We start from the raw sequence: 14,234 nt of genomic DNA on the forward strand, positions 1-14,234 counted from the left end.
GTAATGATGTAAATTTTACATGTAGTACTATCATATCCTGTACTCCCCTTGAAGGTACATGTCAGGAATTTGATGATGAGTTTCAACAGCAACTGGAAGCTACATAAGTTTTTAACTTTCAACAAGTTGCTTTAATTTGCACTAATTAAAATACATCTTCAAATAATCTTTTGAAATGCTTTCAATGATGTCATGTTTTGAAACTTTTTTTAAGTTTTGAAGTATAAAACTGATCTACCTCCCCCCCCCCCAACACACAAAAGAAAGGGTTCAACTTGGAAGCTGTAGCATTTATTAACTCTTTACTTCATTAGTTACAAATTTGGTGCCAATCAGAAGTTTACCTTAAAAAAAATAATAATAATAATAAAAAAAGCAGGGACAGAGATAATAATACTCTATGTATCCTGGGTTCAACACCATAAAATGACTGCCAGCAGTGACATCATAGGTCAAATGCACTAATAAGTTTACGTTTGTTTTAAGTATACAACTTTTTAAGTATACAACTTTGTTTTAAGTATACAACTAAACTCATGTTGCAAGTTCCAAAACTGTAAATTTCCAATTATTTCTGAAATTTTTAAAGCATCAAAGCACAAAACATGCTTGCTTACTAGGTATAAAATGATAACAGTTATTTATTAACTATGTTTGAAGCTTATAGGAAAGTTTAGTTCATTTCTTTATTAATTAACAGTTATCTAGTAGGTAACATCAGATGCATTTTAGAAAAAAAAATTGCATGTTTTTTTTTTTCTTCTACGAGGGTGGGCCGAAAAGTTCTCGGCCTAACAATGAAAAAACAAATTATAATTTCAAAATTATTTTTATTCTTCAACATATTCTCTCTTAAGACTAATAGATTTATTCCAGCGATGGCCCAGCGCCATTATCCCGTCCCTGTAATGGTTCTCAGTAAGATCTGCAAAATACCTCTCTACAGCTGCAATCAAGTCTTGATTCAAAGGAAAACGCTGACCAGTGAGGAAGAGTTTTAGTTTTGGGAAGAGATAGAAGTCAGAGGGAGCCAAACCTGGGGAATAGGATGGTTTCAACAATTCATAGTGCAGATCTCTTAATTTTCCCATTGCGATGGTCCAGCACCATTATCCCATCCCTATAATGGTTCTCAGTAAGATCTGCAAAATAGCTCTCTACAGCTGCAATCAAGTCTTGATTCAAAGGAAAACGCTGACCAGTGAGGAAGAGTTTTAGTTTTGGGAAGAGATAGAAGTAAGAGGGAGCCAAACCTGGGGAATAGGATGGTTTCAACAATTCATAGTGCAGATCTCTTAATTTTCCCATTGCGATGGCCCAGCACCATTATCCCATCCCTATAATGGTTCTCAGTAAGATCTGCAAAATAGCTCTCTACAGCTGCAATCAAGTCTTGATTCAAAGGAAAACGCTGACCAGTGAGGAAGAGTTTTAATTTTGGGAAGAGATAGAAGTCAGAAGGAGCCAAATCAGGGGAATAGAGTGGTTCCAACAATTCATAGTGCAGATCTCTTAATTTTCCCATTGCTAAAACATCTTTGTGAGCAGGTGTCCCAATGAAAGATGATTTTTTTGCTTCTGCAAACCAGTCTTTTCTCATGAATTTTTTCATCTAGTCTGGTTAAAAGATCAGAATAATATTCCAGGTTATTGTTTTAACCTTTTCAAGATAATAAACAAAATGCCTTTAGTATCCCAAAACACCGACGCCATGACTTTTCCTGCTGATGGAACCGATTGTCTTCTTTTGCTCTGAACAACCGGCTTCTGTCCACTGTTTTGACTACTGCTTGGATTCTGATGTGTAATAGTGAATCCATGTCTCATCCATAGTAATAAATCAAATAAATTAAAATGCTCCAAGCACTCTTCAGAGATTTTCATGCGAGTGCATTTTTGATCTGCTGTGAGCAAGCACGGCACCCATCTTGCGCAAAGCTTTTTCAATTGCAATTCTTCATGGAAAATATATTCTACATGTTCTTTTGAATTGCCATAGTCTCAGCAATTTCGCACACTTTGCGCTGGTCATCCAATACAATATCGTGCACTTGATCAATGATTTCTAGTGTTGTTACACTTTTTGGACATCCTTCACATGGATCATCTTCAAGGCTGGTACGGCCATGTTTAAACTCGGCAGCCCATTTCTAAATTGTTGCAAACAAAAGAGAAGAGTGCCCATAAACTTTTATGAAGTTCAAATGAATTTCTTTTGGTGTTAAACCTTCTTTTACAAAGAATTTTATAACCGCACGATACTCAATTTTATCCATTTCAAGGGACAACACTTTTGCTTCCAACAGCTGTATAAAACCAACTACTAGATAGAATAATATACAATTTCACATGGTTGCTTATAACAGATGTATCAACTTAGAAAAGAAAAAATCTTGCTGATAGTGTTGCCATCTATGGTCGAGGCCGAGAACTTTTCAGACCACCCTCATAGAATATATTTTAGAAGAAAGAAGAGAGCCTAGTTGTTTCATCTAAAAAATTACACACACACACATATATATTCTTTTTCCATAAAGTAATTATGCAGATATTATTCTTTTCAGATTTCTCAATTTTTATCACAAATCTTAAGAGAAACTTGGAAATTACTCCTTACTTTCTAATTAGAAACTAATCATTCATAAAACTGCATATAAGAATTTCTGAACTATGTTCAAGAAACATTGTTCTACACATTTTTTTTTTTTTTTAAAAGATTCACTTAAATTTAAATAAATCAATATTTAGTTTAACAGAGAGCCTATTAATAATCACAAGTTTCATACCTCATAAGCAATATAATTATCTACATCAGAAGAAAAATCACTGTCAGATTTCAATACATCACTTGCAAAAATATCCTTGGAATTTTCTTCATCTCTTTCTAAACATCTGAGAGCTATTAAAAGAAACCAAACAAACTATATAACAAAAAAACCAGAGAGCAACATTAAACAAATATAATGAAAATGGTAAACTGACACACACACACACATTTTCAGAGTAAGCTGCCAGAATACAAAGTTTGCCTGAAAGTTACATGAATAGAAGAATATTCAACTGTGGCTGTTGTACTTTTTGGTGCAGCAGCAGGAGGAGGGGACCTTGTTGCTGGAGGTTACTGTTGGTAGATGGTCAGGTCAAAGGATTAAGACATGGGAAAGAAAAGGGAAGGAAAATGAAGACAGATAGAAAAAGCTGAGGAAAGGAGTGAGATAACAGAGAAATCTTAATAGAAACAGAAAAAAATACTTTTTTTCATCTATAACATTCTTTGGACTGAAGACAATAAGGTAAGAAAAGTTTACTGTAGTTATGCTCTTTTATTGAAAATTTATGTAAAAGGAGTACAAACTGATAATCTGTCCAATAAGATTACTGCCCTTCTCAAAGGTAAAAACATTCAAGTAGCTTTCAAACCAATCTAAACCATTCAGAACCTTCTCAGATTGCCAAATGACTTATGGGATACCATATTCCTGTGCTCTTAATTACATAGGCCAGATGCCAAAGTTTTGAAGTAAGAAACACTATGTTGGTGATGTACTGCACAAAAGGAAAGAAAAGCCTGGACTAGCTCACTATACTTCGATTACATGCTGTTGACTCCACCATGCCCTATTTAGAAGAAAATTTTTTTCTAGACAAATCAAGGAATCACAGTAATTCACTCATATGGCTCCCTTAACAGAAATCAAGGCTTTATTCTAAATGATGTCTGGAAATTAGTAACAATTCGCTTGCTATATGTATGAAGCTCTACAGAGAGATAGCTGACATGTACCACATATCATTGTGGTCATAACTGATTTGTATTGAACTGTTCTCTTTAAACCACTTATTTAATTATATTATTATTATTATTATTTTACGGCATCTCCATGGAGTCCGAAGATTCATCTCGGGAGACCCAAATCAATCATCATACACACAAATCCTATCACACCTCTAATTAAATCCATTCACCAGCAGGGAACTTACAACCAATTCTGGCAGTCCATTCCACTCACCACTCTCCATGCAAAAAATTGGGTCCAGACACCCCTACTAAGCACACTGTGACACACCTCCATGGATGGCCCCTAGTTCTCTGACTATTTGTCATATATATTGAAAAATCTCACTTGCATCAGTTTTATAAAACTCCTTTAATATCTTAAAAGTTTCTATCATGTCCCCTATTTTCTGCCTATCAACTAAACTTTGTAACACTATATGCAACCTTTTCAATCCAAAGTGCATAACCTTACATTTTGCAACATTAAACTGACTATCATTATCCTTTGCCTACAATGCCAATTTATTTAAATCATCCTGCAGGATATCTACATCTCCTATATCAACTATTGCTCTCCCAGCTTGATTGATATACAAGTATCAATCGAACTGGGAGAATCAAAATAAATAATTGATATACACATTAGAGTAGTTAGTGGCCCTAGTACCAAACCCTGAGGTACTCGATTGGTCACCATCATTCTCCTAGACTCCACTGCACCATATATTACTCTCTGGTGTCTGTCCATCAGCCACCTCCCCAATCCATGCTACTAGCCACATATTTATTCCCATCCCCTCCAGTTTTTGTAATAGTTTCCCATGTGGCATTCTGTCAAATGCCCTGCATTTAACTGAATACCACATTATCTAAATCTGCTGTCATTTTATTATAAAATGTGAATAAGTTACTAAGACACGACCCATCCTTTGCAAAGCTATGCTGCCCACTGCAGAATATCACATCCCTATCCACATAGCATTGTTTTTTACCTTTCACCAACTTCTCCAATACTTTAACAACCACTCCTGACATATTAACTGATCTGTAGTTTGCTACATCTGTCTTGGAGCCAACTTCATGTAATGGTACTATATTACCCTCTTTCCACTCCCATGGAAACCCTGCCAGAACTGACACTTAGATTGGGCTACTTTGACAGAGGCAATGCCAATTCTCTTGCACATTCATGTATTAGTTGAATGCTATCAAGTCCCACTGCTGTATTCATATTTTTTAATATGCTAAACACCTCCTGTTCATCTACCTCAATTTTGATATGTGTCTCTGTAACATCAGCAACTATAAAATCTCCAACTGGATAATACACTTTTGCAAAACAATCACTTGCAACTCAACTATTTCTTTTGTCACCTTCCTATCATAAGCATAGTTTAAAGTCATTCTATGATAGTCACTTACTTGTTACATAACAAAAAAAACTCTTTTGGGTTTACTTTGGTCTGTTTGGCTAATTCTCTCTTATAGTCTGATTTTGCCTTCCTTACCATACTAGTCGCCCTTCTTGCTTGCACTTTGTACTGCTCGTGTGTATGCTGATCACTTTTTTCTTTATATTTCCTCCTCAATGTTTTCTTTTTTTTTTTTGCAGCACTTGCTTCATATCCCTACTCAACCACTTAATTCCAACTTGGTTTATCTTTCTGGCCTTGGGTATGCAGTCTGATATGGCTCTCAAGAAATCTTGGACCACTTGCTATGCACTACTGACATTCTTTCTTTGTAGCTTCTTTCAAGTCATGGCACTGTTCTAAGATAACTCCCGAGTCTCTCAATAATCACCAGCCTTATAGTTGAACCCCTTCTTGAGAGAGAACTCCACGTTTGGCAACTTTCTAGAACAAGACCAGCCTGGCTGGCCGATCCGTTCTCCAGCCAAAAGGCTGTGGGCACAGATGTTTGTGATGGTCTGTGAAAATACTAGTGGTGGTTGTCGGCGGTAGATGGCGTTCATGTAATTGCAGTTCATTGCAGTTGGTGGACTGAGTGGTGGAGACAGAGTTGTAGAATAGATGCCCTCCCTCGACGAGTCTTTGGACTCCCTGGAGGTGTCGTAATAATAATAATAAAAACCACATGGTCACTCTCCCCAATTGGATGCAGAGTGTCTATCTTGGTTATACATTTTCTGATGCTATTATCAGTTCCAACACTCTCAAATCCCTTGTCCCCTCTATAACATGTTGTTTCATGTAGTTATCCCTTAGCAATGTCCGCGCGGTTAGCCTAGTGGTTATGCGCTTTGCAACCATATGCCTGGGAAAGGAGTGTCCTAGGTTCGATTCCCATCGACGACATGAGGATCTTCCTCAGCCATAGCCAAGTTAGCCGGTCTTGGGCGTGGACAGCAAGGTTTTCCCCCACCAGTTTATCTGGAGTTTTTCATTCTGCAAGCAGGCAAACTGGACCCATGAACACACACACACACACACACACACACACACACACACACACACACACAGATACAGTCAGGAATACTTAAGACAATCCCTACAGCCATAGGTCTGAATTGTCAGCTATGCCAGTCCCAAGCCCGGATAAAAATAGGGGGGATTGAAGTGGTACCGTACCGCCCCATAAAAAAAAGGGGCTCATGGCCATTTAATCACCATATGAAATGAAATTAATCCCTTAGCAACTGTATAAATCCCACTTCTATTTTCCAATGCTCCCTTTCCTCCCTCTAATCAATGTCCCCATAGTAAAAAGTCATCCATAATAATTGTTTGGCATACACTCTGCTAATCTGCTGATATATGGCATCTACATCTTCCTGCGGACCCCCCCCCAAGTCTACAGAAGCACACAACAATGTCTTTTGTCCTATTTGATTCTATCTCACACTAGACAGCCTCAAATGAACCATCTCCCTCAGACCTAATATCCTCTTTAACTTCTAACTTTGTTGGTTATAATTCTAGAGCTATCACAGTAATACCCCAACTCATGTCTTGTTCCTTCTATCCTCCCTGAAAATACAACACCCTATACATTCTATCTTTGTAACTATATCATTTTCAGTCAACCAGGTCTCACTGATGGCTATAGTTTTAGGCCAAGTTGAGCTTACCAGCACCAGAAACTCCTCACCCTTATTCTTGATACCTCTTACATTTGTGCATGTGCATTTCAATATCTCTTTGTACCCATAGTTACCATTGTATTTGGTTTAGTAATGTTTGTGAAAAGAATCTTCGATTAATGGGCCTTTGATATGTCAAAAAGCAGAAATAACTTGCAAAAACAATGGGAAAAGAAAATTTCACCGCAACTGATAGATGGCTTAATGGGTGAAAAAAGTGAGAGAATATTCTGTACAAGCATATTCATGGTGAAGAAAGAAGTGCTGATTTTTTATCAGCTCATGTGTGGATTAAGATTGGGTGGCCAAAAATCAGTCTGATACTGAATATTCTCCCGAAGATATTTTCAATGCAGACAAAACAGGACTATTTTCGTGCAATGCCTGAGCATACTTATTTGTTTAAAAATGAAAGTACTAAAGGATTTAAATCTTCAAAAGGGCAGGTGACAGTTCTTTGTTGTGCTCATATGAAAGGTGAGAAATGAGAGCTCCTAGCGAAAAAGTAAAAATCCTTGGTGTTTTAAAGCTGTCAAAAGTTTGCCTGAATGCTGGGATGACTAATGACATTTTCAACAATTGGTTAGTTAAGTGGGATCTTAAATTAAAGTGAAAAATTGTCTTGTTAGTAGACAACTGCACTGCACGCACACAAACAATTTATCATTAAAGAACATCAAAGTAATTTGCTTACCTTCAAACACCATCAAATTCCTGACATGTACCCTCAAGGGGATGTACAGGATATGATAGTACTACATGAAAAATTTACATCATTACTAACTTCCTCCAAATCAGTCTGTTACTTGTCAAGACTCCAACATTATTAGATCTTATATTTCTATCGTCTAAGACACTTTGTACCGTATCAATCCACCTATATCTTGGTCTTCCTCTGGATCGTTTTCCTGCCAACCTGGTAGAAAACACTTGTTTTGCTAATCTTTCTTCGCCCATTCTGTTTAGGTGACCATACCACCTGAGATTAGCTCTGCTAACGCATTCCTGGATGCTGACAATGTCAAGTTCTTTCCTAATATCCTCGTTTTTAATATGATATTACCATTGATGCCATCTGTTCACACCTCTAACCTTTCTCAGGACTCTGATATCTGCAGTCTCTAGTCTTTGGTCAAGTGTTTTATTTCTGACCCAGCTCTCAGATCCATAGGTTAAAACTGGTTTGAACACTGTCTTGTATACAGCTAATTTAGTGTTCCAACTAATTTCTCTCTTATTCCATATGAATTTATTCAATTGACTGCCTACCATGCCAGCTTTGTTGATGCTTTTGTCTATTTCCATATTTAATTTACCATCTTCAGTAAAAATCGGGCCTAAGTAGCTGAAATGTTTCACTCGTTCCACAGGTTCCCCATTCACAACACAGTTGACATTTTCAACAATTCTACCTATTTTAATTGTCTTTGTCTTTTTAATGCTGACCTTCATACTATATCTATTACAACAGTTATTCAATTTAGTCATGGAATCTATCAAACTTGTAGTGGATTTATTTAGAAGTATAGCATCGTCCGTATAAAGCAAAGAGCTGACATTAACATCTCCAATTCTGATATCATGTTTAATACCACTTCCCTTCATAATGTGATCCATATAGATAATGAATAACAGAGGGGATAATGTACATCCTTGTCTCACACCAGATTTAACATTAAACCATCTTCCTGTACTTCCTTCAATTCTAACTGCTGACTTACAACTCAAATAAAGACGAAGTATTGCTTGATATAATGTCCCATTAGCACCATATAATTGTAGCATATTGAATAGCTTCTCTCTTGACACCTTGACATATGCCTTTTCCAGATCGACAAAACTTAAATACAGATCTTTCTTATATTCCCATGCTTTCTCAACTATTTGTCGTAAAGTGAAGATCTGATCCTGACAGCCTCTATTTGGCCTGAATCCAGCTTGTTCTTCACCAAGCTTTTCTTCCATAATTCTTCTCAACCGTTTCTCAAGTATACTTGCATAGATCTTGCCAGGAACACTCAGTAGGGAAATATCTCTGTAATTCTCACATTCAGTTTTATTTCCCTTTTTATATATGGGTACTATTAGAGCTCTACTTCAATCATTGGCAATTCGTCTCTCTGTCCAGGCTTTCTGAACTATGCAGTGCAGCCACTGTAAGACTTTTATATCACCATACTTCAGCATTTCTGGTCGAATATCATTTACTCCTGCTGCCATTCCACATTTCAAGCCTTTGATGGCTTTTTCTACTTCAAGTATGGATATGTATTCCTGACTGTATGCCTGTTGAGTGTTTTTTACCACTGTACTATCACTGTCTGTTTCATTTAGCAATTTTACTGAATATGCAGCAAAACTATGAAAGAGAATTTTAAGTTAGTGACAGAAAATAACTGAAATAGGAAGAAGAGCAAGGGCAGAGACAGACCTTAGGTACTCTGGCAATGATGGTAAAAATCTGAGGAAAGGGAAACCATCCACCACGATATGCAATAAACAACCAGAGAAGGAGATGCAATCTAATCACAAAGGAGACCATGAAATGGTAGCTGTGTAAGAAGATCACAATGCCAGACCTAATCAAATGCATTAGTAATATCAAGAGCAACCATGTAGCTTTCTACAAACTTTTCCCATGGTGTGTGTGTCCAAAGGTGGGAGTGGTGCTAGAAGAACCAGATGGCAGTGGCAGAATTCATATTAGCGATCACTAATTAATTGGTGGGTCTCCAAGGAGTGAAGTTGTTGACCATTAATGATCTTTTCCATTATTTTTGAGAGTAACGAAGTGAGAGCAATTTGATGATGGTTAGATATCTAACTTTTGTTTGCCCTTTCAGAAACATGCTGAATAAAAGCTTGTTTCCAATGCTACTGGGTAGATAGATAAGTAAGGCAAATCATGAAGGATGACAGTTAACTGAATGGATGTTAATTCTGCAGCACAAGCTTTAAGTACAACTGAAAGGATAGCATCTATCTGAGAAGGTTAGAAACTAATCCATATCAAGAACCTGAGTATTTTTCAGATGTTGTTTGGTGAAAGATCAGAAGACCTGCTGTGGGCAGGGCATTCATACTTACTTTAACAGTATTATATAACTCCAAAACAAAACACGAAATTATAAAAGTATGTTTATTAACTAATTTATATTTTGCAGGGTTTCAAACCAGCATCCTCAGAGCAAAAACAGTATGCTACAGTTTACATGTGACAATGAGTATGTGAAACATTCAAATTGTAATGAACTAAAGATCTAAAGTCCTAATTTGGCATTGTCTAACATTGTATAAAAGAAGTTATTACAGTTGTACAGGACTTGATCTTAGGATAACTGTCTCCCAAATTTTTGACAGATTAAGCAGCCATACTTGTTAAGGTACAAAGAATGCTTCATGGATATTGCTGAGTCTATGAAGTCTGCATCAACTTCTAGCACATTGGTTTTCTTCTGCATAATCATGTATGAAGGGGTATCCAAAGCATGGGATGCCTAACAGAATGCTACGTCTGACCTGGTTAAAGTGATTATATCCTCTCTCCAGCCAAAAGGCTGCGGGTTCAAATACTACCATGAGCATGGGTATTTGTGACTGTATATGAAAATACTAGTGGTGATGGTGGACAGTAGATGGCTTTGGTGTAGATGATGCAGTTCGCTGTAGTTGGATTGAGTGAGAGTAGGTGCCCTCCCTCGATGAGTCTTTGGACTCCCTGGAGGTGTCAAGTAATGATAATAATAATAATGGTGGCAAATGCACACTGCTGGAAATAAGAACTAATTACATGGCTCTATGCATCTTGCCCCATGGGTAAGGTGCATAGAACCATGTAATTAGTCATGTATTTGTAGCCAGTATAAATTGGAGGAATATGATGCTCCCAAGTCGGTGCAACTGTGTCTGGTTGAAATGGCTGCGAGAAGGTAACTGGCAGAGTTTGAAAGAAGCATTGTGATGGGATACTATGTTTCAGGCGTATCTGTTTGGCAAATTGTTGACAAATTGGATCATCCCAGGTCAACAATCAGTGATTCCATCTCAGTATGGTATCACTACATTCACTGAACATGACCGCTGGATGCTATGAAAGGTAACATGTAAAACTGCCATTCGTCAGCTGACATGTTGAATATGGAGTTCTGGGCATCAACTGGAACGTGAATTTGCACAAAAACATTCAGAACCAAGGCTCACAACATGGGTTTCCATGGTAGGACTTCAAATATGCAAGACCAACATTACCTGACACACTGTGTTGTCTTCAGTGGTGCGAAGAGCATATACAGTGGGACATGGAAGCTTGGAAAGCTGTGTTATGGAGCCATGAATCATGCTATACCCTCTACAGAGATTGATGGGTGTGCACATGGTTGATGCCCAATGAAAATCTCCTTCAGAGATGACAGTGGGATGAATGGTCCTGTTCTGGTCTCAGACCTCTATTGCCATAATCACTGAACTCTGAGAGGTATCTGAACATTCTGGACAATGTAATGGTTCCTATTTTGTGTTATTTCTATGGAAGTGACCATTGTCTCTTTCAACAAGACAATACACCATGTCATAAGAATGCTGCTATAACTGCATGTCTGTGGGCCTGAACATCACCACACTCGACTAGCCTCCACAGATCCTTGATCTCAACCCTATTGAACATCTGTGGGATGAATTGGAGCATGGGGAAGGTCAAGGGGCATCCACCCTACAACAATCCAGGATTTCGTTACATGCTTACAGGAAGAATGGTACAAAATTCCCATTGTTGGCTATTGTATGCTTGTGGAAAGTATATCTGCATAGAATTGCTGCAGTCATTGCAGCCAAAAGAAGTCTTACATCTTAATAAGGTGGGTGCCATGGCTGTTTATTCCTCACACTATGGTGTCCGTTGACTTCTTTCAAAGCAGTATATTTATGTTCTCCAAGGCAGATGTTAAAGGATCTTCCTGTCTGTCCATTGTATGCCAAGTCACAGTCACACAGAACTTCATACATTCCAGTATTAGAGAAGTTTTTCCCAAACTTTCAGTAACCACGTACCCTTTTTAAAATTTCAGTAATACTGCCATATCCCCCTCCTCTCAGGCAAAGACACAATTGGGGAGAAATTATAATAATATTTCATTCAAATACAAATAATTATAAAGTTATAATTATTTGTATTGTAAGAGTTGTGAAGTTATCAAAAACATCTAACATGTGTAATTAATTGTTAATAAGCTTTTGTTGTGTAAAACATTTATGTACCAATATCCCTGATGATGCAAGTCTTACAACTTATGAAACTTGTTGGATTTTAGTTGCTTATTTTTTATTACACTCTTTATTAACATTATAATGTGGTCTCAATACCAAAAATTTCCTGCAGAACTGCTAAAACCACAGAAACTTATGTTTGCAATTATGAAATTACTTATTTTTAATTATTTGTGTTCTAATAAATTACAAACATGTGAAACAACTATTTTTTTAAATATTAAATACATTTAATAATTATGAAATTTAAAATTTTAGTAATAAAAAAAGTTTAATGAGTCAAACAAAATATGGCACAGAGTTAATATGGAGCAGTCTGAACTATCTGAATTTAAACTTTGAATGCAAACAGTTTGAACCAGACAGATGAAACATGATCGTATCACCACCAGACAGCTACTGGCTGATGGTCATTAGGCCATCAGCCAATACATGCCAAGAAACACATTTTTTTAAAACACTTCCTTTAGATTTTTTAGTTATTGAATTTTTTGAATCATCTAAATAAAGTAAAGAGCTAAGATTAACATCACCAATTTTGATACTTGTTCAATAAAATGTCCCATTTACACAATATAACAAAATGTTGTGTAAATGGGACATTTATACAACATTTTGAAGAGCTTTCCTCTGGGCACCTTGTCATATGAAAATTTAAATACAAATCCTTGTTATATTCCTGAGATTTCTCAACTACAGGTATCCCTCGATTAACACGGTTAATTAATTCCTCAATGTTACCGCATATATCAAAATTGCATTAAATATAATAATCAATTGTAAAAAGCATAATTCATCCATATTAATAGTTCGTTTTATACGATACTCTTTTAGGAAAGATAAAAAATGAATGCAAAGTAAATGTTTAATAAATGCTTATACCTACATTAGTTAATGCAATTTTTTTTATCAAAAGAAGTTATCAAGAGTCGTTTGAACAGTTTTAGTTTTTTTTCTTATCGGCATAAATTCTACGATAACAAGCAAATGACTCTCAAATCTTCAGCAAACAAGCATTCTTCAATTAACATTTGGATCCATATCCATTACTTGCTGCTTAAGCGATTCTAAACTGCAAAATATTCCATCCAGTTCTTTGACTGTCATCTCCTTTGGAACCACATCGTCACATTCCATTTGTTCGTTGTCTTCATATGCACGTTGTTGTTCAATTTCAAGAAGATCGTTGTCACTGAAATCTTTTGAATCCAATAATTCTTTAACATCTTCTGCATCAACATCAAAACCAAGGTCTTCACCAATTGCAATGATTTCTTCAATCATATTGTTCACAGGATTTTGAAAACAATCCAAGTCATTAGAGCATTCTTGCAAAATGTATTTCCAAACAGCTTTCATGCAGCTAGAAGACACTTGCTCCCACGAGTCATGAATGTTTTCAATTACGTGTTTAATGTTAAATTTTTTCCACAATTCTTGGAGCATAATCGCATTTTCTCTCATTGTTGTTTCTACTGCCTTTGAGAATGTCTTTTTAAGAAAATAGGCTTTGAAAGTTGTAATGACACTCATGTCCATAGGCTGTAGCAATGATATTGTATTTGGTGAGGAAAATAAAACTTTCACATTCTCACAGAGATCATTAAGAGAATTTGGATGACCAGGTGTGTTATCTAAAAGCAAAAGAGCTTTGAAAGCTAAGTTATTTCTCTTGCAATAAGCTTCAACTGCTGGGCAAAAATAAGACTTAAACCAATCTTCGAATAGACTTTGGGTAACCCAAGCCTTCTGATTCACAAGCCAAATTACAGGTAAAGAGATCTTGTTAAAGAGTTCGTTTAAAGCCCTCAGGTTCTGAGTTCGATAGACAAGCAGTGACTTCAATTTAAAATCTCCATTAGCATTCCCTCCAAAACAGTTAAGCGATCATTTAATACTTTATAGTCAGGCTGCTTCTTTTTTTGATGTAAAAGTTCTAAATGGCATTTTTTTCCAATAGAGGCCAGTTTCATCTACATTGAAAATTTGGCAGTAATCGTAATCATTTTCTTCGATAATTTTCTGCAGCTCAGAAGGAAATGTAGATGCAGCATCTTCATTGATACTTGCAGCTTCACCTGTTACTTTCAC

The 14,234-nt window shown here is 36.5% G+C and overlaps 1 protein-coding gene across 3 annotated transcripts in view; it reads right to left on the reverse strand.

The window, feature by feature from the left end:
• The window catches only part of LOC150102497 (nuclear valosin-containing protein-like), a 534,631-nt gene that overhangs the window by 446,159 nt on the left and 74,238 nt on the right, over positions 1–14,234 (reverse strand). For all 3 annotated transcript variants that reach the window (XM_090398755.1, XM_090398754.1, XM_090398756.1), the window contains one exon: positions 2,787–2,899. In XM_090398755.1, coding sequence (XP_090254881.1) covers positions 2,787–2,899 — 113 coding nt within the window. The remainder of the gene's footprint in view (positions 1–2,786; positions 2,900–14,234) is intronic.

The sequence above is a fragment of the Typopeltis vanoorti genome, chromosome 10, assembly GCF_054136105.1.
Source record: "Typopeltis vanoorti isolate ZY-2024b chromosome 10, IOZ_Tvanoo_1.0, whole genome shotgun sequence".
Taxonomy (NCBI): domain Eukaryota; kingdom Metazoa; phylum Arthropoda; class Arachnida; order Uropygi; family Thelyphonidae; genus Typopeltis; species Typopeltis vanoorti.